General features: G+C 39.8%; 2 protein-coding genes across 9 annotated transcripts in view; both read right to left on the bottom strand.

The window, feature by feature from the left end:
- Nucleotides 1-396: 396 nt before the first annotated feature.
- On the bottom strand, nt 397-7,164 carry use1 (unconventional SNARE in the ER 1 homolog (S. cerevisiae)). Of its 2 annotated transcripts, none has more exons than XM_024278115.2 (8): nt 7,006-7,164; nt 5,188-5,237; nt 4,961-5,039; nt 3,661-3,813; nt 3,557-3,575; nt 3,438-3,468; nt 3,197-3,359; nt 397-1,008 (listed from the first exon to the last, which is right to left on the bottom strand). In XM_024278115.2, exons 1-8 carry the CDS (start codon nt 7,102-7,104, stop codon nt 826-828), a joined length of 777 nt encoding a protein of 258 aa, XP_024133883.1. In that variant the 5' UTR covers nt 7,105-7,164; the 3' UTR covers nt 397-825. The 2 variants fall into 2 exon arrangements, with proteins under 2 accessions (XP_024133883.1, XP_024133884.1); XM_024278116.2 differs by having other exon boundaries at nt 3,557-3,572.
- A 3,338-nt stretch (nt 7,165-10,502) lies between these two features.
- LOC112150904 (unconventional myosin-IXb) overlaps nt 10,503-22,362 on the bottom strand; it is a 59,720-nt gene continuing 47,860 nt past the window's right edge. For 5 of the 7 annotated variants that reach the window (XM_024279435.2, XM_024279438.2, XM_024279437.2 and 2 more), the window contains 24 exons: nt 22,218-22,298; nt 22,016-22,126; nt 21,708-21,833; nt 20,719-20,868; nt 20,473-20,633; nt 19,438-20,400; nt 19,274-19,349; nt 19,086-19,204; nt 18,332-18,450; nt 18,075-18,256; nt 17,897-18,004; nt 17,641-17,811; nt 17,527-17,568; nt 17,340-17,451; nt 17,173-17,246; nt 16,881-17,073; nt 16,538-16,666; nt 15,207-15,312; nt 14,909-15,040; nt 14,700-14,823; nt 14,480-14,530; nt 12,485-12,600; nt 12,276-12,412; nt 10,503-11,860 (listed from right to left, as the gene is read on the bottom strand). In XM_024279435.2, coding sequence (XP_024135203.1) covers nt 11,319-11,860; nt 12,276-12,412; nt 12,485-12,600; nt 14,480-14,530; nt 14,700-14,823; nt 14,909-15,040; nt 15,207-15,312; nt 16,538-16,666; nt 16,881-17,073; nt 17,173-17,246; nt 17,340-17,451; nt 17,527-17,568; nt 17,641-17,811; nt 17,897-18,004; nt 18,075-18,256; nt 18,332-18,450; nt 19,086-19,204; nt 19,274-19,349; nt 19,438-20,400; nt 20,473-20,633; nt 20,719-20,868; nt 21,708-21,833; nt 22,016-22,126; nt 22,218-22,298 — 4,125 coding nt within the window. In that variant the 3' untranslated portion in view covers nt 10,503-11,318. Of the gene's footprint in view, nt 11,861-12,105; nt 12,156-12,275; nt 12,413-12,484; nt 12,601-14,479; nt 14,531-14,699; nt 14,824-14,908; nt 15,041-15,206; nt 15,313-16,537; nt 16,667-16,880; nt 17,074-17,172; nt 17,247-17,339; nt 17,452-17,526; nt 17,569-17,640; nt 17,812-17,896; nt 18,005-18,074; nt 18,257-18,331; nt 18,451-19,085; nt 19,205-19,273; nt 19,350-19,437; nt 20,401-20,472; nt 20,634-20,718; nt 20,869-21,707; nt 21,834-22,015; nt 22,127-22,217; nt 22,299-22,362 lie in introns of all 7 variants that reach the window. The other 2 variants (XM_024279440.2, XM_024279436.2) reach the window with 2 other exon arrangements.

Here is a 22,362-nt window from a genome sequence, read left to right as displayed (position 1 = left end):
TTATCTTAAAACTGACTTTTGCTTGCAATATGATGTCACAAAAATCACCATGTTTCTTTACCTGCACACTCATTGTTTTATCTCAAAAACTGAGTTTCTTTAATGGAATAAACTTTTTTGATGAAGGAAAAAGAACTCTACCGATGAAGCGGTGAGAGGAGAGATTCAACCAGCAGATCTGCAGCTCTGACACCGACTCATCTGCTCTCGTGGTCGGTTGTTATTTCCATCTCTATCCTCAGAGAACTTTCTAAATAAGATTTCTGGAACGCCACCGACGGGGGTCAAAGGGGTCGGCGCCCCCCCAGGATCCTCACATTAATGAGAACCGAACCATTCTTCATAAACACCTGAAAACCAGCTTCCATTAAAGAACAGAAAAGTTGGAGGAACTCGTCGTTTTCAGACGGAACGTCGACAATAACCGAGTTTTTATTAAAAGGACACAAAACACTGAGCTGAGGACTTACAGAGCTTTTCTTAGGGCCGACTCTGTGCCCCTCAGATTGAACCTCCTGATACCGTCTATATTAACTCACAAGTTTAGAGGTCTTACTGGGTTAATCCAATAAAGTCGACGATGGAAAGTTCATAACGGCGGCACACAGACACAGCGGGAAGACGGCGGGCTCTCTATGCCGACTACTAGAAGAGGGATTTACATCTGCGCCGCTCCTCCTGAGCCCCAGCAGCTAATTCTTTACATTAGTTTATGTCCTGCTAGGCTTCAATAGAAGGTGGACTTCAAAGAAAGTTCACAAAAGTGCGAGTACTTTCCTCCTTCATTGTGACTTGTTTTTGACTAAAAGGAGTTCTGGGCCGTCATCATCTGAGCCGGGGGAAGATTCTGATGAAGAGGATCATGCTGATGAAGGTGAAGGACACTAGGATGAGCATTATCCACAGCAGCCAGTTCACAGACTTCTTGGTGTGCTGCTCCAAACGCTCCGATTCGGTTTTCAGCTTCTCGAAGTTCAGGTCCGCCTGACGCATGGACTGGCTGAGAGTCTGTGAGGTGGAGGACACAAGAGGGTCAGCAGAGAAAGCATGGATATTTCTGAGGTTCTGCTGCCCCCTTGTGGACAGATGAAGGCAAAGCAAAAAATAAATAAAAACAGATTTTCAATATTTGCCATTTTTTAAATTACTTTTGTTGCTCTAAAATACAATAACCATGATGCATAGCAACATCTTCCTGATTCTGCTAATTTTTGATGATCAACATCAGTATTTAAAATTAAAAACATAAAAATAGATAAAGTTTTACAATGCAACAAATCATTTTTCTTCCCACTGATTGAAATACTTAACAGTAGTTGCATTACCTGTGATAATGCAGATGTTGAAGTTTTTTTGCTGAAAATGTTGACGCAGTTTTTTTTTTTAATTGCTGAAGGGATTTACTGAAAACGCAAAAGTTATTTGCATAATGTTAAATTTGCTAAAGGACTGAAAATGTTGTTAAAGAACTAAGAAAGAGCGCTGAAGTTGACCTAAATTAATGAGCATTTTGTAGTAACATACTGTAAAAACACCCAATACATGCCAATTTTGCAAAAATATTTAGTGTGTTGTTTAAATATGAGCTTAACTCCAAATTAGCCCCAAGAAACCTCAGTATATTCCAAATTAGCCACAAAAAAAAAAACTAGCACATTGCTTAAATACTTGTTAACCTCCAAAAAAGCCTCTAACTAAACTAAATTAGTCAAAATTACCAAAATAAAGTTGCTAAAATATTAGCTAAACTCTAAATTAGCATAAAAACCTCAGTAGATAACATTAGCTAAAAATGTCAGCATGTTGCTAAAATATTAGCTAAACTCCAAAAAAAACTTCAGTAGATGCCAAATTAGCCAAAACAGCTAGAACATTGCTCAATTACAAGCTAAACTCGAAAACAGCCTGTTGCTAAAGTAGAAGCTAAACTAAAACATACCAGTCAATAACAAATTAGTCAAAAACGTTAGTATGTTGCTAATTTAAAAGCTAAACTAAAAAACACCAGTATATAACAAATTAGCCAAAAACGTTAGCATGTTGATAAAAAATTATCTAAACTCCAAGTTAGCATAAAAACCTCAGTAGATAACATTAGCTAAAAACGTTAGCATGTTGCTAAAATATTAGCTAAACTCCAAATTAGCCAAAACAGTTAGAACATTGATCAATTACTAGCTAAACCCCAAAATAGCCAGTTGCTAAAATAGAAGCTAGTTGACAACAAATTAGCCAAAAACGTTAGCATGTTGCTAAAATATTGGGTTAACTCCACATTTTTTAAAGATTACCATAAAAGATTAAAACATAGAACATGAATATATTTAAAGGTTGCTAATCTACTTATTTTTTTTTAATTTGAAGACTTTCTCATTCATTTCCAATGGGGCATATTTTGCTCAAAAACTTTAAAGTTTATGAAATCCAAAAATAAATGTACGTAACGTCCTATTCAGAGACACAACTACAGGCCTTATTTATATTGGTTGCACATTCATTCAAGTTTATGCAATTAAAGTCTCAAATCTGACTCTTAGAAGAAGAAAACTTGCTGCATTTTTCTCATGATAGAGGAAGAACTTACAGAAAATTCCCAAACTCTGGAACTCACTACACCCCGAAGTCAAAATCTCAAGCTGTTCTTCTATCTTTAAATTAAAACCCACCTGTTCAAAATGTCATCCTTACCCCTGCTACTTAATTTTAAATGTATTTTTATTTCACTTGTACAGTATCCTTGAGAGTTCTGAGAGACGCTCTAAAAAAACATTTTATTTTTATTATTACAATTAAGCTTAAAATTGCATTTCTGAGTATTTTTTTTATTCAAATCATAAATCAGATGACAAAAAATGCAGTTTGAAGATTGTATTTATAACATAGAAAATACAGAGTTTAAATTAAAGTTTTTTTTTTTCAAATTTTGGATAAAATCATAATTAAAAGTCGACTGGGAACACTTTTAAAGTAGATAAAAATATGATCAGAGTGGGACTTTAACGGGTTAATTTTCCTGTAATTTCGCTATAAAACTCCTAACGAGTTGATGCATCAAATACAAAAGAACCTTTTAACCTCATTTTGTGTATAAAATTCTCTTTTAGTTGGTTTTAAATTCACATTTTACTGAAAAAGTGAAAAATCACACTCATTTGGTTTTGCTGCACTATTGTGGTCCTCATCAAGGTCCAATCACCTGGTTGTCCTGCTTGATGATGTTCTGCGCCGCCAGAGTGTTGTTCTTCAGGTTTCTGGCCAGGCTGAGCATGTCCTCCGCCAGCTTCTCCTGAAGGTTGTGGTGGTGCTGCAGGACGGCGTCCAGCTCAGCGGCAGACTGACGTTCATCCAGAGGAAGTCCTCTGCGTGTTCCAAACCCAAGAGTGAGACGTTTCAACAAATAACAGGAAGGAGTCTCACAGGAAAGACTTGAAGTTTACCTTCTGTTTCTCAAATCTCTGTCTGACGCTCCTGAAGGTAAAAAAAGGAGGAAAACATGTTAAAATGATTCCAATTAGAATAGAAAGTTGTAAATATTGGTGTCTGTGGAGATGCTAACCTCCGCCTGACGACTTCTGCTGTGACACAAAAGAGCAGCATGTGAGTAACAGAAATAGGACGATATGAAAACAGACAAAAGGCTGAATTTGGCCGTGGTCGCACCGTGCCGAGCAGCTCGTCCCTCATCTCTCCGGTGCATCTGGCCTTCGTCTGCATGTGGACCATCTTCGTTGCAGAAATCCTCTCGTTCGCTACGGTGGGAGTCCGACCGGGAGCCAGGAACTGGTTCGCTAAAGCCTTTTCTGTCGGTGAAGACTAAAACAGCAGCAGGAAAAACACGGAAACCTTTCAGAACCATCATGAAGAACCACGAACGAGCTGCTCAGAGTAAATGACTGCAAAGTAGGGCTGCCACGATAATCGACAACTACTATAATTTAATAGTCGACTGTTATATGTAGTTGGAGTGTAGTAAAAGTGAAAATAATAATGAGATTGTGCAAGCTTTTTGGACTATTTTGGCATTTATTACATTATTTTAAGGCTATTTTGGAGATAAGCTAATATTTTAGCTACATGCTAACTAGTTTGGCTAATTTTGGATTTTTTAAGTTTTTTAAGCAAATTTGAAGTAAAGCTAATATTTCAGCTGCATGCTAACTATTTGTTTAATTTGGGTTTTTTTCTGTTTTTTAGGCTAATTTTGAGTTTAGCTAATATTTCAGCTACATGCTAACTATTTTGGCTAATTTTTGATTTTTTAAGTTTTTTAAGCAAATTTCAAGTCAAGCTAATATTTCAGCTGCATGCTAACTATTTGCTTAATTTGGGTTTTTTTCTGTTATTTAGGCTAATTTTGAGTTTAGCTAATATTTCAGCTACATGCTAACTATTTTGGCTAATTTGTGATTTTTTACGTTTTTTTAAACTAATTTGAAGTTTAGCTATTATTCCAGCTGCATGCTAACTATTTTGGCTAGTTTTGGATTTTTTAAAGTTTTTTAGTGATTTGAGGTTTTGCTAATATTTCAGCTGCATGCTAGCTATTTTGGATTTTTTGGATTTTTTTCAGTTTTTTAAGCTAATTAGAAGTTTAGATAATATTTTACTGTATGCTAGCTGTTTTGGCTAATTTAATTTTTTTTTTTCGTTTTTTGGGCTATTTTGGACTTTAGCTAATGTTTCAGCTACATGCTAGTTGTTATTGCTAACTTAGGCTTTTTTCAGTTTTTTAGGGTAATTTGGCATTTAACTAATATTTTAGCTAACAATCAGCTTCAGCGATTTCTTCAGCAGCCAAATTCAGCTTTAGTTAATTTAAAGCTAACGATGGTTCAGATGTGCGTTTTACATCCAGTTTCCACATGACCGCATTAGTCGACTAATTGGAAAAAATAATCGGTGATTAGTCGACTATTAAAACAATCGTTTGTGGCAGCCCTAATGCAAAGTTAAGACTCACCAGCTTCTCAGCCTCCAGAAGTCCCTTTAAAAAATCGACTTTTTTGATGTACTCAGTCAGGATCTCTGGTGTGGGTTTGCTGAATAAAGACAGTTTGTTTATTTATTGTGCCAATAATTAGAAATCTGTGCCATCTACCAACTAAAACAACAAAATCTTTTTAAAAAAATATTCCGACTAAAACTGCTCTTTCACATTAAGAGTACAAAAAAACCAAGCGACTTTACCTGGGGCTTTTCTTTAGAGCAATCAGCATCTCCTCCAGAGCACCAACGTACTGAAAAACAGAAATTGTCATTTTTTTCCAAATTTAGTTTAAACACTGTAACTTAACTTTAAAAACTGCATTTGTGTAATATCTTAAATCTATGAAATACAGTTGTTTTGGGAAATAAAGAAAATAGAAGAGTTAAATATGAACAAAATATTGGATGGTTTATATTTGGAAAAGTTTTGACGTTTTTATCAGTATAGAAGACTTTGTAAAAGAGGAGAAATTTCCCAGAATTCTGGTTTTCAGGTCTGCTGGACTTTCATGGTTGATCTAGAAGAAGTGTTGTTCAAAAATTCAGGTTAACAATGTTCTGAAAACGTAAGAGTTGAAGCAAAAAAGTATAATAACTCAATGTTATCTTGGCAGATACAAAATGACAGCAAAGTGTGTCAGTATAGAACAAACTACGGCCCCGGGGCTACATGCTAAACTATTTAATCTGACCTATAAAATTTGAATAAATTATTTTGATAATAATATGTCAATTTCCTTGTAACTCTAGTGTCTCTCCATAAATTGACTTTTGTTTAGGCACAGAAAATGATTCTGTATTCATGTGGTTTTGGAAGATTTGCTGTTTTTCTTACGTTTCTGAGTGATTTTTCCAATCACCACATGAACGCAGGCTTTCTCCAAGTTTCCATTTCTCCGTGAGGGACAGTGCAATCAATTGGTATAAAAATGAGAATAAAAGTCACAGTTTTGACAAACACTCCAAAATGTTCCATTTTAACATATACATGTCCAAAAAAATAAATAAATAAAGCATGTTTTCATCCATATTCCTTGTTATTTATTTCTCTTAAGAGGTTGATTACTAAAAGACTCTACAGATTTGGTCCTTCTGGCATTTTTTTTTTTTTTGGTCCAAAAGTCAAAAGGTTCCCCCACTCCTGGTACAGAACCTCCACCAGGACCTTAACCATGTTGCAGAAAACCAGTGGATCATCCGGGTAATCACTGGATTGTTGATTTTTGTATCTGGATTTTTTTTTTTTTTTTTATACATTGCTGAAGTTTTCAGGACATTATTGACCTAAATTCTCCAACAGTTAGAACTCAAGAAGCTACTGGAGCAGCCAAACAGATTCTAGATTAACCTTTAAAATCCAGCTGACCTGGAGACCAGAACTCAGAGAACCTTCACACAACACGAGGAAAGTACTACATTTGTAAAAGAAAAGAGGTATTTCTAAACTAAAGACACGAAGAGGACTGTCTACCAGTGGAGTTGGAAGCATAAGAACAGGAGAAAAGGAGGAAACAGAGGAGAAATCATCCAAATAAGATGTTTTTGGGACATCAAACAGTTTTTCCTGATTCAAAGATGAAGGACAAAGCATCGACTACAGAAAATAACTCTTTAAAATGTATAGTAATATAAATAGAGGTAAATAGAAATATCTAAATTTGTTGTAAATAAATGCACGTGTAAACGTTTATTAAAGAAAGAACTAGCTAACAGATAACAGAGACCTCCCTTAAATATTTTCACATGAATAAACTACTCAAATAACGCCATGTCAAGCAGCCCATAAACAATATACATAATAAAAGTCTACAGGTTTATTTTAAACTACAACAAAAAACAGATTAAACCAACGTAATTTGGTCAATCATTTCCAGAAACTACAGCTCAAAGAAACCAGTCTGGTTTTAGTGACGACGTGGCTAACAGCGGCTAATGCTAACAGCTACACAGCTAATCATAACAACACTTAAAATTTGCTTCCGATGATAAAACAGCCCATAATTACAGACTTATTATTACCTTCTCCAGTCTCCATTCTGTCTCTCCTCGCTTCTCCGACGCGATAGATTCACAGCGAGACAACAATCTGATGAAATTAATCTCCAATCTTGAAGCCATGTTTGACGCTGTCACTCGGTCGCGAAAATATGACGTCACAAGCAAAGACTGAGGAGGACGGGAGGGAGGGGTGCTTTATTTTGAAAGGTAAATTCCAAATTCTGTGAATATTTACACATTTTGAAAATGTTTGACACTAATACCTACTTTGCTGCTCTAAAAAAAAATATTAGTGAGTAAAAATAATTGTAGATGAATTAGATAGAATAGATATCTCAGTGTTGCACAATTATAGCATTTTATATTTTTTTTTATACTCAGCATTTTGTTTCTTTGTAATGCTTTATTTTGCAATAAAGTTTACAAGTTTTAACACAATATTTAAGTCTTTTGGCAAAAAAAATATTACATTTGAAGTTTATTTTAAATTTACTGTAGTGTAGGAAGCAAACCAACTGAACTCTTCTGATAAAATTGGAATATTTTTAAGTTTTAAAAACATAGATAGTACATAGAAAGTAAACTCCAAGTATACTGCATCCCATGTAATATAATTAATAGTATAGTATGTTTGCAGTAGACTTAAAGCTACGTTTTGCTATAGGAGTTCTAAGTTACATACGCATAGTGCTAAAATATATATTTTTAATAAGTCACATGATACATAATGTAATGAACTGGCAACTAAGTTCAGTAACTCCAGAGTGAAACGTTTTAATATTTAAAATGTGCATAGTACACTCAGAACTCATTCATCTTTAGTGTGACTTTTTCCAATTTTTGCAGAAAATAACTACAAGAGAAACTTTCAGCTGCAGTAAATGTTTTAACTTAGTCATTTATATTTAGATTTTTATAATATCAAATGACAGAAAAATGATGGTAAAAGACTTAGATCAGGGGTTTATTGTCGTTTCGTCATACTAAATATGTTTTGTTTTTTTTTAATTTAGATGCTAGTCAATGTTAGCAAAATTTAAAATGAGAAAAAAGCAGGAAAGCTCAATGAAAAATGATAAAAAATGCCATGTTTGACTTGGCTTTCTAACAGGATTTGACACAGGGTGAGTTTTATTTTGAAAGGAACTTTCATGTTTTCAAAAGTAAACTAAGTTAAAATGATTAAATATAGAAACAAAGAAAATCATATCATTCAATCAATGCAAGTTTGATACTGTAAATAAATGATTTAATGGCCACAAATGCATAAATAAAGTCTATTTTTCTAAATATTGAGGTCTTTGTGGCTCTTGCTGGATTTTGGTCACTGAGAAAATGGTAACACTAAAGGTCACAGACCCCTGGTCTAAACACCCTACAGTTGTTGAACACTAAAAACCCATCCGATAGTGTATTAATGTCTTTCCTGCGCTCCATAATTCCTGTTGTTGTAACTCAACTGTTTGCATTAACCTACAGTATCTTCACCGCCTTCTTTTACTTTGACAATAGTGTAAATTGAAGCAAAAAGCTCAAAGCACCAACCAAAAATCAAAACATTAAATTAATTTATCTGCTGCTTTTATTAAAACACTTATATACTCAAATGCAAAATCAAAATAGCTCTTATTATTTAACCTACTCTGCACTTTGGAGATATGCAGGGAAGCAGGTCTGAGAGGAGGAACAAGTGATGATGTGGATAAAATGAGGTTGGAGCCAACAAGAGGAGGTTGATGGATGAGGTCATGGATGGGTTGAGGACAGAGGGCTCCATTCCTGTTCTGAAATGTTCTAATTGGCTGGACACACCTGATACAGGTGATCAATCATGTCTGGAGGGGGGGATGACAGCTGGGAAAAAAAAAGTGCAGACGCAGCAGTCCTTGGGTTCCCCACTCTAGGCTTGGATGGAGAATGATTTCAGCAGCTGAAAGACAAAGATTTAACCACAAAAGGCAAAATGAAAGATTGCTGTGTGGGAAAAGACGCTTCTAAGAAGTTTCCCACCACAAACTCAAAACCTCACCTAAATGTGCACACACCCCGTACCCGATGGAAGTCCATATAGAGAATGACCCCTTCCCATAAAAACGATGACATCACAGCAAGAGAAACCATAAAATAATCTCTAAGTCCACAACCTACGTTTTGTTGACCTTTGACCTTGAGAAGAGGTCAAATGAATTAAAAAAAATCCCATTTAGTACCAGCTACAAATTTAAGCTCCTCCTTTGGGATTTTGATCCATCACCTCCTTGAGGATCTATTTAGGAATACATTTTAGATTTAGAAGTTATAGATTCTGAGTGGCATTCTTCTGTTGCTCGCACATTTTATAACCGAAATATTGTGGAAAATTGACTATATAAATCCTTGACTCAAGCAGAACATAATGGAAGGACATATGATTTAAACATACTAGGAATGTGGGCATGGTTAACAAAAAAAAAAACCCCTCAGTTGCTAAGGAAATCCATAAATTTACTTTTGCCAATTCTTCTGATAATTATATAGAAGTGTTCGTCATTCCCAGGTGAGTAATAAATAAAATGGTTGCTTTGGAGATAGAACCAACAGAAAAGAAAAAATATTGAAAACATTTTTTTACCATTAATTTGTGGCATTCCACAAGGTCGTGTACTGGGCCCACTGTATTTTACCAAACACATTAGAATAACGATTTAAAATTAAGCAGATAAAGTGCAGGAAGTTTGCATGGTAGTGTTAAAGTGTTATTGTTGAGTGTGGATACAGTTCATTGTTGATGTTTTTGTCTCTCATGAGTGTGTGTGTTCAGTTGTATGTGTTGTTGAATTTAGTTATCGTCACCAAGCGTCTCTCTCATTTGGGTCATTAACAGACCTCCGTTTTTTGTTTGGTAAAACACAGAGGGCCCAGTACACAACCTTGTGGGACGCCACAAATGAATGAATTTAAATTTTTTTTTAAACTTCCGTTCGTCTCTCGGTTCCATCTCAATAGCAACCCTGAGGCGTCTCTGGTGACACTTAAACACAACATTTTGAACATTCTGTAACTTTCAACCGTTAACACCATAATTCCAGTAGATTCTTAAGGAGAGAAGTGGCGCCTCAGGTGTTGAAGGGTTAAAAAAATGAACATCTCAAACGGTGTAACTGGGTTTTGCAGTTTTTAACTGACTGTCTTTAGTCAGTAAAACTCTGGAACCATCAATTATCCACTTTGAGCATTAATCCTGGCGTCCCACAAGGTCGTGTACTGGGTACACAGTAGGTTAAAAACTCCAAAACCCAGTTACACAGTTTAAAATGTTAATCTTTTTTTATCCTTTAACACCTTTGAGCCGCTTTTCTCCTTCAGAATCTGATGGAATTATTATGTTAACAATTAAAAAATGACGGTAAATCAAAGAAGCTCGAGTGCTAAAGGGTTAAGGAGAAGGATCTGCTCAGATATCTCCATCCGAATCCAGAAATCTCCTCTTTTCAGACCTCCAAATTCCACATTTCAAAGAAAAGACAAAACGCTGGGCATTACAAGCATCATCTTCTGTATTTTCCTGTTAATACTAACAACAGCTGGAATCATTCAGTCTCAGACATTCACTGATAAGACGACGGAACGCCGTCCTTAAAACCCTAACAGAATTCAGCAGTCACAGAAAGCATTAGTATTACATTTCGTACAACGTCGGCCAGAGTTGTGCTTCAGCAGAACGTGATCCGTCGTTCATTCGGGGAGAGGCGGCGCTCAGGAAGTGTTTTTAAAGGTATGGCGGCGTGTCGTGGCTGGAGTTGTTTTTGTTTCCGTGGAGAAAGTGGCGTGTGCTGCTCCCATTTCCCTTTGCCATCTAAAAGCTGTGACATCTGAGGCTAAAAGAAGAAGGTTTGTTCACGAGCTGGTCGCGATAAAAAGCTTCCAAAGAGCTCTTCCTCCCTTAGCATTATGGGAAATGTTATCAACTGGATGTAAAAGGCAATAACTAGCCGTTCAGTGAGCATTTTAGCTCCTTAAAAACAAACAAAAAAGGAAGAAAAGTGCAAATGAAAGCTGCAATCATTTTTTCAATTTAGCACAAGTAAAAAAATGAAAACAACAAACTGCAGGAGATGCAGCTCCGGGTTCAGCTCAGTTCAGTAAACCAAAACATTTTCAAATGTTAGCAAAGGTGCTCACCAACAACTTGTCCAGTTATTTTTTTTTCAAAAGACTTTCAACAAGTTTACAGACACGTTTTTTTAAAGTCAACTTGAGTTTGTTGTGGAGCTGTGGAAGAACGCGTCCGTGTGCACGAACACACACAGCTCCAGAACGCCTTTAGACAGTCCTCTCTGTTCGGATGTTTCTGGTCAGACATCTTCATCCATGTACGGTATGTCTGGGTCAGAAAACCGTCTCTGGGCTGCTGAGGTACCTATCGTGAGATGCTGAAGCGGAGGAGACGCCGTAACCATGGAGACGGAGGTGGAGGAGGAGGAAGCCGAAGGCGGGCAGGAGGAGAAACTCCTGAACTGGTCGCACTCGGAGCTGTCGATGAACAGCGAGCGGGTGCTGTCTTTGCGGCGGGCGGGGTTTTCTCTTTTCCTGACCAAATTCGGAAACGTCATCCTTCCGGGCGGAGAGCCGGCCTGAGCCGGACCCAAGCCCGCCGGCGGCTGGGAGTGCACGCCGGGGGGCAGTTTGACGGTGTCTGGGATGATGGGGCTGCGGCGGTGCAGCAGAAGCCTGATGGAGGACTTTGAGGACTCGGAGGTCGTGGAAGCGCAGCTTGACAGGGAGGAGGTGGAGCTGGAAGGAGTGAGGTTTTCTGGAGGTTTGGACCTTTGGGTGAGATCTAAAGGTCTGGTGGGGAAAACGGGTCTGTGTCTCCTGATCTGGAGGCCACCTCGACCTAGAAAAGAGAAAAACAGGAAAACACAAAATCAAAACGAGGAAGATAAACTCGTTGAGCTCCTTAATCCACACACAGGTGCTGAGAAGGTGATACCAAATTGAAGATCATGCAACCATGTTATCCTAGAGAAAAGGTTCTGGAATCTCAAGCATGGTTCTAAATGTTCTAAATGGATTATTGCAGCATGCTTCCTGTGCCACACCAAACCACATGCACACCAACACGGCTGCTGTTCCTCCAACCTGCTTTGTTAACAGACATCAGCGCCCACATCCCCATCACTGGTCCAGACCTGTACCACAAAAGACAGCAAGGGCCCAACCCAGTGGCCCGGCAGCGCAGTCAGAAACCCACGGACGAGTGACAGAACAGGTAGAAGGAAGGAGAGTCCAGACTGCGCTTTGACACTGACCGTCAGGATCCGAGCTGTGGGCCGAACGCTGCTGGTCGTCCAGAAGACTCTCTGAGCTCAGCGAGGCTTCAGAGTCCAAGTTCTCCTGGTCAGAACCGGGCTGGTCCATCTCTGGCAGTCTGCAGGCCAGGTCGTCTCTGAGGACACACAGAATACGAGTCAGGAGGACGCCTCCACGAGCGCACACGAAAAGCTAAGAGCGGCTTTACTTCTCGTGTCTGATGGACTTGATGCGTTCCACCAGGCTCTTCTCAGCCTCCGTGTCCGAGTCCAGAGGCTCGTTCTCCGGAACCACGGTGAGATCCGAGGTCACCTTCTCGTGCATCTGAACAGGACACAGCGTCTCACATCAGAACATTCACACGTTATCTCTTCCAAAACCAGGAAACGCCATAAAAACACCCAACATTAGTAACACGATTACCCAAAACGGAACCAGAAAACTGTTAGTCGGCTGATGAAAGCAGAGTGGGCGGAGCCTCTCTTCATGCATCTTTGTGAACAGCCATTTATGTAACAACAGAGAAGGTGAATAGTCAATGATGTCCCATCTTACTACAGCTACCAATCACATCACCACAGCTAATATATTAGTTTGAAATATGAATAAGAGACAGAAATGCAGCGAACGATCCAAACGAGATGCGTCCTTGAAGCCTTAGTCACGTGGACCCGTCCCGTACGGGAGCTGTGGGTCTCTGGGTCACGTGGACCCGTCCCATACGGGAGCTGTGGGTTTCTGGGTCATAGAGAGGAGCAGCAACATCTTTAAGACCCACTCCAATGAAAACTTGCAGACAAATGGATCCATTCATGTCTTCATTTATCGATATCGCTCGCTGTTTTATTTTTATTTATTGATGCGCTAATGTTAGCTTGGGCTTGTAGGATGCTATAAGCGAGTGTAAACAAAGGGCTAATGGGAAAATCAGCAGAGTCCCTAAACTTTTTCCTGCAAAATCATAATTAAATAGTGTGTGTTGTATAAATGTTTGCTATGACCTGTCGCCCGCAGCACACCCATAGAAAAAAATGTACATGAACATGTTCTCTCTGCAGGCTCACAAAGGGGTCTGGGACTGGGATATTTTGTGCGGGCCACCAGCGTACAGGTTTGACCATTTTTTGTACGTATTCACACGCGAGGACAGTTGTGACTTGGGGAGCAACGGATCACGGATGATTGTGATCCGCACGGATTATGGATGATCATGATCCGCACTGCAAAATATTTGTCCGTTCAACCCAATCTGTGCGTCAAATTCATGCAGTCCGTCTTTGTTTCAACAAACGTCAAAGTTGCTGCTTGACTCTTGTCTAAAAGTGTGTTACCCTGAGGCTGCCACCGTGTGTGGAAAGGGGGAGGAGCTTCCATCTAAAGCTTTTGTCGACGTCATCATGGAGGACAAGAGATCGGGTTTATTTATTTTGAAGAGATGTTCACAAGCACTGGTGCACATCTGAATGAAATCATTCAGGCATTCTCCCAGAGATAAATGAGACATTTGTAAATGTGAGGAACAACACCTGAAACGCGCCCCTATTCTGTCTGTAACCAGTGGGAGGAGCTTTTACTGGAGCGGGACACAGTGAAAGAATGTAAGTAGTAAATTCTGACATACCCTCTTTTACATTTTTTTTATATAATTTTTGTATTTCATGATGAAATTCCTTATAATGCACTTTGTTGAAAAGAGCATCCTGAGAATTTCTTTTAAAAATAGAAACATCTTGAGTTGAAATATAACATTCATGATTTGTTTTTATAAATAGCCCTCAATGAAGTAATATTTTGATGTGATATATACATTTTTTTTTTATGTTTTATTAAATGTGTATTTGCAAGCTTTCATTTTTTTTTTTTTCTCTTTTACTGATCCAAACCGTGACTCAAAAACTGCAACACGATCTGAACCGTTGTGATCCGCTGCACCCCGAGTTGTGACCAAGGCTTAACGCCGGGCTTTGGAGTCCGAAATCCCAGCACTACTTTGGTTCCAGAAACCCTCCATGCGACGAGCAGAACAGGAACCAAACTAACAGCAGCATGCATTCTCCTCCCCGTTAGTATGACAGAGTGAACAGTATTAATGTGTGCGTTCAAAATAAAACAGTCAGAGCATCTCCACATCTACATGCACAGGCAGTTCTACTACCACACAACCACTACAGCTACAGGACCAGGAGGATTGTGGGATACATACCACCACTCCTTTGTAAGGAGCTGAGAATCTGAGAGGTAAATGCCGGAAGGGCTAAAGAGAGACAAGGAACATTGACCATGTTACCCATGTGACCTACAAACATCTGGTGACCGGGGCGGTCCACGAGTCAAACTAAACTCCTGCGATGACACTCTGGTTTAAGAGCGAGTCGAGGACATCTTGGTGTTCCTTTCAAAGGTTTCAAGCCAGGCTTTCTCACCGTGTTCTTTCTCCGGAGCTTCAGCTGGTTGACGGCCAGAGCTTCGGCGTATTCTAGCTGCTCAATCTCCTCCATTTTTTCATTGTAGCGCCTGGTTTGCTCATTGATGAGCATCTCCAAACACCTGCCGGAACAAGAGGAGCGACATGTAAACGCAGAAAGCAACAGGAGATGGCAAAAAGTGAGAGGACTTTAGGAAATGCGCTTACATTGTTGCTTTTTTGACATTATTCATGCTGAGGAACGGGTCCTCGCTGTCGGGGCAGCGCAGGACGCACGGCGTAAACACGATGGCCAACGAGTTGGAGGACATGCGGTTGTGAGGCTCTTCTTTAGCAACCCTATTAGTGGGGACACAAATCATGAAGCTTCCTCCACATCCACCCAAAAACAATCATCTTAATTGATCGTCTAAAGTCAAATCATAAAACGAGCTCTGTTTTATCCTCATTTACAAAGATTTGAGGACTATTTTTACACCAATAGGAATATGAAGGGGATAAATACTTGACGAGGTGAAACACCAGTCGCTCCAAAGTGTTGAAGTTAGCAGGAGGAAGCTCCTCCAGAACCTTATAGATGGCATGGAGCTGCTCCTGCTTCTCTGGCAGCTCTAGGAGGAGAAAAAGGAAAAATTCACAAAATCCACATCGACTGTTGGGTATCACTTCCTGGATCAAATTCATTTCAAACGTTTTTTTAAAAATAGGTTAAAAAAATAAACATTACCAAAGAGTATTAGGATCATCAAATATATATATATATTTAAAGTCATTAATCTAAGACTTTAAGTCCTGTAAATTTATTAGATTAAAATTTAAAGTCCTTAATTTACAACCTTAAATTTTGTAAATTTATGACTTTTTTTCCTGTAAAATTAGATTTTTAAAACTCATAAATTTACAACTTTTTCTGGTAAATTTACAAGATTTAGTGTTGAAAATTTACATGATTTAAAGTCACAAATTGACAAGATTTATAGTCATTAATTAACTAGAAAAAAATTGCATATTTAGGAGATTTAAAGTCATAAATTTAGGAGATTTAAAGTCATAAATTGAAGAGATTTAAAGTCACAAATTTAGGAGATTTAAAGTCACTAATTTTCAAGATTTAAAGTTGCAAATTTACTAGATTCAAAGCAGTAAATTTACTACTTTAAATCTCATAAATTTACTATTTTTTTCTGGTAAATTTAAGAAACTGATTTTTTAGGAGATTTAAAGTCATATATTTATTACTTTAAATCTGGTCAATTTACTACTTTTTTCTCATAAACGAACAACTTTAAATCTCAGGAGTGTAAGACTTTTTTCACGTAAATTTACGAGATTGAAGTAAGTATACAATTGTCCAGAAAATGTACGTTATGAGCATCATAAACTCAACTTGTTCAGAGAATCTTAGATTTGAACAAGTAAACTGAATGTTTATTGATAATATTACAAATGTTTAGAAGCTCCTTTGTTTGATTTACAGTTTATTCATGTTTTTTTTACTGATTGGTAGCTTGAAGGATCTCTGCAGTTCCTGTCCTTGATATCCCGTAAATTTATCTGTTTTAAAGTTGTAGTTTCACAAACTTTAAAGTACTAAATTTACGACTTTAAAACATGTATATCTATGAGAAAAAAGTCATAAATGTAGCCTCTGACTTTTAAAGTCATAAATACAGTATATGACTTTATTCTAGTAATTTAACAGCTAGGATTTTTTTTGCCGCACATTTACGACTCTAAAGTCATAATTTAATAAAATGTTTCCCTAACACTCTGTCGTAAAATCTGTATATTTTTCAATCCAGTCATAAATTTCCCATTCAATCTCTGTTTCCTCACCTACTGCCAGCAGAAAGTCATTGTACAGCGTGAAGGTCATCAGCGGGTCCGGCAGCTCCCTCAGCCACTGCTTCACCAGACCCGTCACTGTGTGGATGGGCTCGTCCTCCAGACAAACTACATGAGGGTCTAAATGCATGAAACACAAACGTGAAACACAATCAAAAACAACCAGGAACAGATTTAAACTCCCTGATAAGACAACACGGATGTGACAAGTCTCCGAATACTTAAAGAAGGTACGAATATTTGTGATGTCTGAGATTGCTGAATCATCATCTTTTTAAATATTGTAAAGATTAGTAAAAATACACCTAAATCAAAAATGGCAAAATGGTCTCACCTGACTCTAAGCGCTGGTGCAGCTCCTTCATGCGGTTGGCAGATCCGGATTTCCTGTAGATGCCCTCTGTGTAGAGGCCGTGCATCTCCACATGCTCCAGCATCATCTCCAGCACCATGGGAACCGGGTTCTTCTCATTGACCAGGCGACACACCCTCACCCCGAAGTGGTGGCCGCTGCACTCCTCGTCGTTCTGAGGAGACAGCAGATGTCAAAATTTGCTTTCAGCTCTTTTGGAAATACGGCGAGTCTAAAAATGCCTTTTCGTTTGGCTTTTGCACTAAAGACGAACCTTTTTGGCACAGAAGGAGGAACAGTCGGTCACTATTTTAGACAGGCACTTCTTGTGGCAGACCATTTTGCAATCTGTAAAAAAAATAAAAATAAAAATAAAAATAGGATGTTTTCAACTCCTCCTGTTATATTTCAATCTAAAGCTTTTGTCTGGTCGGTACTCACAGTTACACATGTACGCTTTTTCCATGGCCCAGATGTAGGAGGTGCATTGGTCACATGACTGCATGATGCTGACCTGATAGTTAATGAAAACGTGATCCAGAGGACTCTCCATCTGAAAGACAAGGGTCCACACAGTTAGACCTCAAACCACCTGAAAATCCTTCAAAGTTCCAAAGGCTTCACTTACACTTTTATCCTTTTTTCTTCTTTTCTTCCGGGTTTTCAGAGGCTGAAATGAACGAGTGAGTGAGTGAGTGTTTTCTTCTTTCCACAGTTGGACCATAACCATCATTCATGTCACCTTTGCCGGTTCGGCTTCCTCCTTCTTGATCTCTCCTCTGATGAAGCCGTCCAGCACGGTCTGGAAGAGGTTAACCACCAGTTTGACTTCCTCCTTGTTTTTGCTGCCTGCTATGTGGTTGACTTTGTTCTGGTAACCTGCCATCAGGCCTTTATAGCCAGTTGTTGGTTTCTGATAGAGATCGACCAGAAGCAGAACATGTGATGAGAACAGACGTCGAGGAGAAGCTTTGATCAGAGTCTGTGCAGGAACTTACAGAGAGAGAATACATGGATTTGATGGTTTTCCGGAACTCCCAGGTCGCCTCCACGAAGATCTTTTCTGTTTCTGACATGGGGTTTCCTCTAGAGCGGAAATCATTAACCTGTAGAAAACAGGAACCTGTTATTTCTGTAAAACCGTCTGCTTACCTGAAGTGGGTCGGCGGTATTCACCTGGTTGGACAGAAACTCGTGGAGGTGACGCAGCTCGTTGGTGTTGGTGATTTCTCGGTCCAGCGAGGCGCTCAGCTGCTCTGAGACCCGAGTGGCCCGGCTGATCTTGATGGAGGGGTTTTTGCCCAAAGTCCTCCCGGGATGGTCGATGTGGGGCTGTGAAATGGGCCTGGATGAGTGTCCTGAAGGGAGGAAAAATGTGAATGGAACCGCGTTCATATGTGTTAGTGTTTGGTGTAAAGCGGTTCTGGCGTTACCTTCTCCTGATGCTGACTTGTGGTTGAGACTCTGAGCCAGCGTCAGCTCGCCGTTATCTGGAGTCTGAGCCTCCTTGTGGGGTCGTTTTTTCAGGATTTTGCTGAGAAAACCACCTGACCTGGAGACATAAAAGCACAAAATACTCAAAAAGGATCACACTTTACGTGAAATATTTCAGGCTGTTCACATTTTTGCATTTTTCCTCTGTAGTTTTTCAGCTAAAAATGGAGTAGGAGCCAAAATGTAGCTTTTTTGCACATTTTTGCTCATTTACGGCTGTGGATATTTAAATCTTATGCGCTGTTTTTTGCAAATTTAGAGACAATGATAAAGACATTTTGTTGTAAATAGCTTTACAACGGACACATTTAAACTTTTAACAATCAAACCCTGTTGTTTCATTTTCACAATTTTCCTCACTAAAAACTCTAAAAAACACATTTCAATTTTGTGTTTATTTACTTTTTAAATTGTTATAACACTATTATGAAAAATAATAAATTGTAAAATGATGGTATATATTCAAAATTTAAAGTCTTCTGGAAAAAAAGGGCAAGCGAACACATTTACAGGACTTTCTCTGACCCTTTCATAGTTAAAATTAGCAGACGAGTCTAGGCGGATATTTTGAAGCGTAGGTGTTAAAGGGTTAAAAACATACTCAGAAATGCAATTTTGAGCTAAATTTGTTTCTAAATATCATATTAAAATTACCAAAATCATGATTTTTATCACAAATACAAAAGGACTCACTTGTCTGGCGTGACTGCGACTAGGTGGGCCGAGTCTTGGCTACCAGAACTCTCGTGACTCTTTCGCCTGAACGAGGTTCCTTTGGAGGAGTCCCCGTTGCTCTCTGGTGAGGAACGAAGCTGCAGAACGCAGAACATTGATTATGTGGAGGAAGTTAGACTAACGGCGTCTGAACTGGAGAAGTTTACCTCTCTGTGTGGAGCGAAGCTGGCTCCTTCAGAACCAGGAGACAATCGGTCAAATGAAGAAGATGCTGTTTTGCTTCTGCAAATAAAAACGAATAATCGTCAGTAGGATTCTGTTTGGTTGCTTTATCCTGAGTAAATGTGAGGATCGGTAGCAGCAGACGTACCCAGGAGCGTCCTTCATCCTTTCATCTTTGTTTGGAGGTGGAGGAGAGGAGGTCTCCGGGACGATCTCCCCGTTACTCCTCCTTCCCCTCCATTTCTCCGGCTTTTCCTTTATTGCTCCTGGGCGGCGATGGAGATTCACAGCCCCCAAACCGTCGCCCGGCTCGCCTTCAAGGTCAGCTGGCTGAAGGGGTAGAGAAGATGGACGGACAGGGCCGGTGGAGGGTGGTTTGGGCTCCTTTTTGCTTCCCTTGTCTTCCTTTATTTTCCAAGCGACGAAGGTGTACTGGTCCAGCTCCTTGATCTCCGATCGCTCCTTCGGTCCGGAGGTTTCCTGGGTTTTGCTCTTTGAAGGTGTCTGGTCTTGGCCTGCGGCCGAGGAGGAAGTGGAGGCGACGCGTTCGGTCTCTCTCTGGTTGTGCTCCAGGCCTCGTCGCCTCCTCTGCTCTCTCTTCTCCTGGCTCTGAGCGGAAGGGCGCCGGATGACGGGATGGAATTGCGTCTCCTTCTGTCCGGCTTCTTCGGCAGAAGTTGTGGAGTTTTTGTTTGCTTCTCCAGTGAAGGCAGTTCCCTCCAAGTCCGACGGTTTCTGCTCTTCTTCCTTATTCGTCTGAGATCCAGCCTCAGACGGGGGGCCCAGATGATCCACATCAAACTTCTTCTGAAGCTCCTCCTCCCTGTTCAGCTGCTTTTGTTCCTCGTTGTCCTCTCCCAGGACGGGGAGGTTTCTATCCAGCGTTCCCTCGGCTATCAGCTCTATATCTGGATCTTCTCTCGTCTGAGGTTCTCCAGCCGGTCGTTCCTCCTGCTCCTGCCTCAGCTGTTCAGCCTTTTTCCTCTCCTCCTCCTCCTCAGCCAGCCTCCTTGCATCTTCTTCTGCTCGTCTTCTTGCCTCCTCTTCCCTCCTCCTCATCTCCTCTTCTTCCTCCTCTTTCTTTTGTTTCTCCTCTCGTATGGACTGACATCTGGAACGTTCAGCATGTCATGATGTAACCAACATTTTTAAGCATCAGCCGTGAGTTTTCCGCTTTTATTACCTTCTTCGTGCCGAGTGTCCTCTGACCAGAGCCTGGATCTTCGTCGCTCCTTGTTTTTGTTTTTTCAACTGCAGTCTCTGTCTGTGCCCCCGCCACAGGCTCTGGATCAAAGTGGCTGCGTGTCGCGTCTGCACATCTTTGCAGAAGCCACGCCACGAGCGCTGGGAGACACGAAAGAAAGAAGTCAAGAGTCTGCTTCAAATGCCTCCAAGTTAAAAACTGAGAGATTAGTGTAAAAGAAATTACTTGGATGATAATAGCTGCTTGTTTCATCTCAAAAAACTGCTTCCTCTGCAGGCGAGCTCGGAACCAGCGCTGCAGGAAGATGATCTTTTGCATCACATCCTTGTGCAGCATGTCCAAGAGCTTCTGCCTCTCCATCTCCTTTAGAAACACCTGAAGAAAACAGACACAATGCAATTTTAGGAACCATCAATCAAACTTCTTCCGCTCATCTGGACCAGGTCGCGGGGGTCGCAGTCTAAAACAAAGATGCTCAGACTTCCCTCTCCCAGACCACTTCCTCCAGCATCTCTGGGGGGACCCCGAGGCGTTCCCAGGCCAGTGGAGAGACGTAGTCGTACTCCAGCGTGTCCTGGGTCTGTCTCGGGGCCTCCGCCCAGTGGGACACCTCCCCAAAGAGGTCACAATATGTTAAATAAAGCTTCAGTTTAGAGAGGAAGTTCACCTCCTACAGCTTCTTTTTGTCCAGAAAATGAAGGAAAACGTTTTAAAGCGCTCTGTGTGGTGATATACAGCAGTGACTGGAACAAGTTTTTCTCTGTATATCAACATCTCTGTTTTCTTAGAACTTGATAAATTTAAACATTTCAGACAATAAAAATGAAGGACACATTTTCTCTCCGGCCTGTTTTCATTCAAAAGTCTCGTATTGTCATCAAATTTATCTAACAAAACATTGTGATTAATAGCGATTGATCACAACACAAAAGTGTAATAATCTGATACATTTTTAATTTTTATTTTTTTTAATTGGTTGACAGCCTTAGTTAAAAATAAATGTTCTAAATATACACTTTTGTATGATTTCATTTTGTGATTATTTGCAGATAACAAGTTGTCACCAGATACTGTAACTAAAAATAAAAATTAAATGTGATTATTTTCTGCTGGTTTGCGATTAATTGGTTACATTTTTTTAATCAATACCCAGCCCCGCAAAAAACACAAATACTCAACAGCAGCGAAACGAGTCGAGCATGCTGTGTGGTTACCTTGGTTTTGCCGATCTGGTACATGGTGGGGTCCAGGCCCATTTTTTTCTCGAGCAGCAATGAGATGTCTTCTTTAGAAGCAGAGGCGTTCTTTGGCAGCAGAACTCTGAACTGCTGTATGAACTCCTGCAGGAGAAAAAAATATCATCCATTGACGTTTTTAAACTATAATTAAAAAAAAAAAAAATCAGCAAATTCCTAATCATTCTACTACTAAAATACCTTATAATAGTTATATATCTAGTATTTTAAATAGTGTCTTGATCATTGCGTCGCTGTTGTGACACTGTACAGAAGAAGGAAGGTACCTGGAAGTAGTATTTGGCTCCGTAGCCTGACCTCCTGATGCGGACCGTCTCCAGCATCCCCGTGTAATGCAGCTGCTGAAGCACCAAGGCCTCGTCCAAAAACATCTCCTTCTGCTCACAGACAGAGAAAGCACCCTGGGATGACCACATTCTTACCGTTTCCTGTCCTTGTAACCAAAAACATGACACATGAGCCTCTCACCTTCTCAGCATTGGAGCGGATGCAGCGGATGAAGAAAGGTTCGGCCTTATTAAGAGTCTCTAACAGTTTGGTCAGAGAGTTCTGAGGAGAGAAAAGAATCCAAGCAAACATTGAAGCGATGCCGGTCTGAGAGAACGTAGCACTG

Source organism: Oryzias melastigma, linkage group LG4 (genome assembly GCF_002922805.2).
Source record: "Oryzias melastigma strain HK-1 linkage group LG4, ASM292280v2, whole genome shotgun sequence".
NCBI lineage: Eukaryota > Metazoa > Chordata > Actinopteri > Beloniformes > Adrianichthyidae > Oryzias > Oryzias melastigma.
This window is presented reverse-complemented; position numbering and strand designations above follow the sequence as displayed.

Bases quoted from the DNA above. Each gene is read 5' to 3' on its own strand.
- use1 (XM_024278115.2), bottom strand. From the start codon at position 7,104: ATGGCTTCAAGATTGGAGATTAATTTCATCAGATTGTTGTCTCGCTGT. The intron at 5,238-7,005 runs GTAATAATAAGT...TCTGTTTTTCAG, and splicing joins CAGAATGGAGACTGGAGAAG to TACGTTGGTGCTCTGGAGGA. The intron at 3,360-3,437 runs GTAAACTTCAAG...TGGAACACGCAG, and splicing joins AGAGATTTGAGAAACAGAAG to AGGACTTCCTCTGGATGAAC.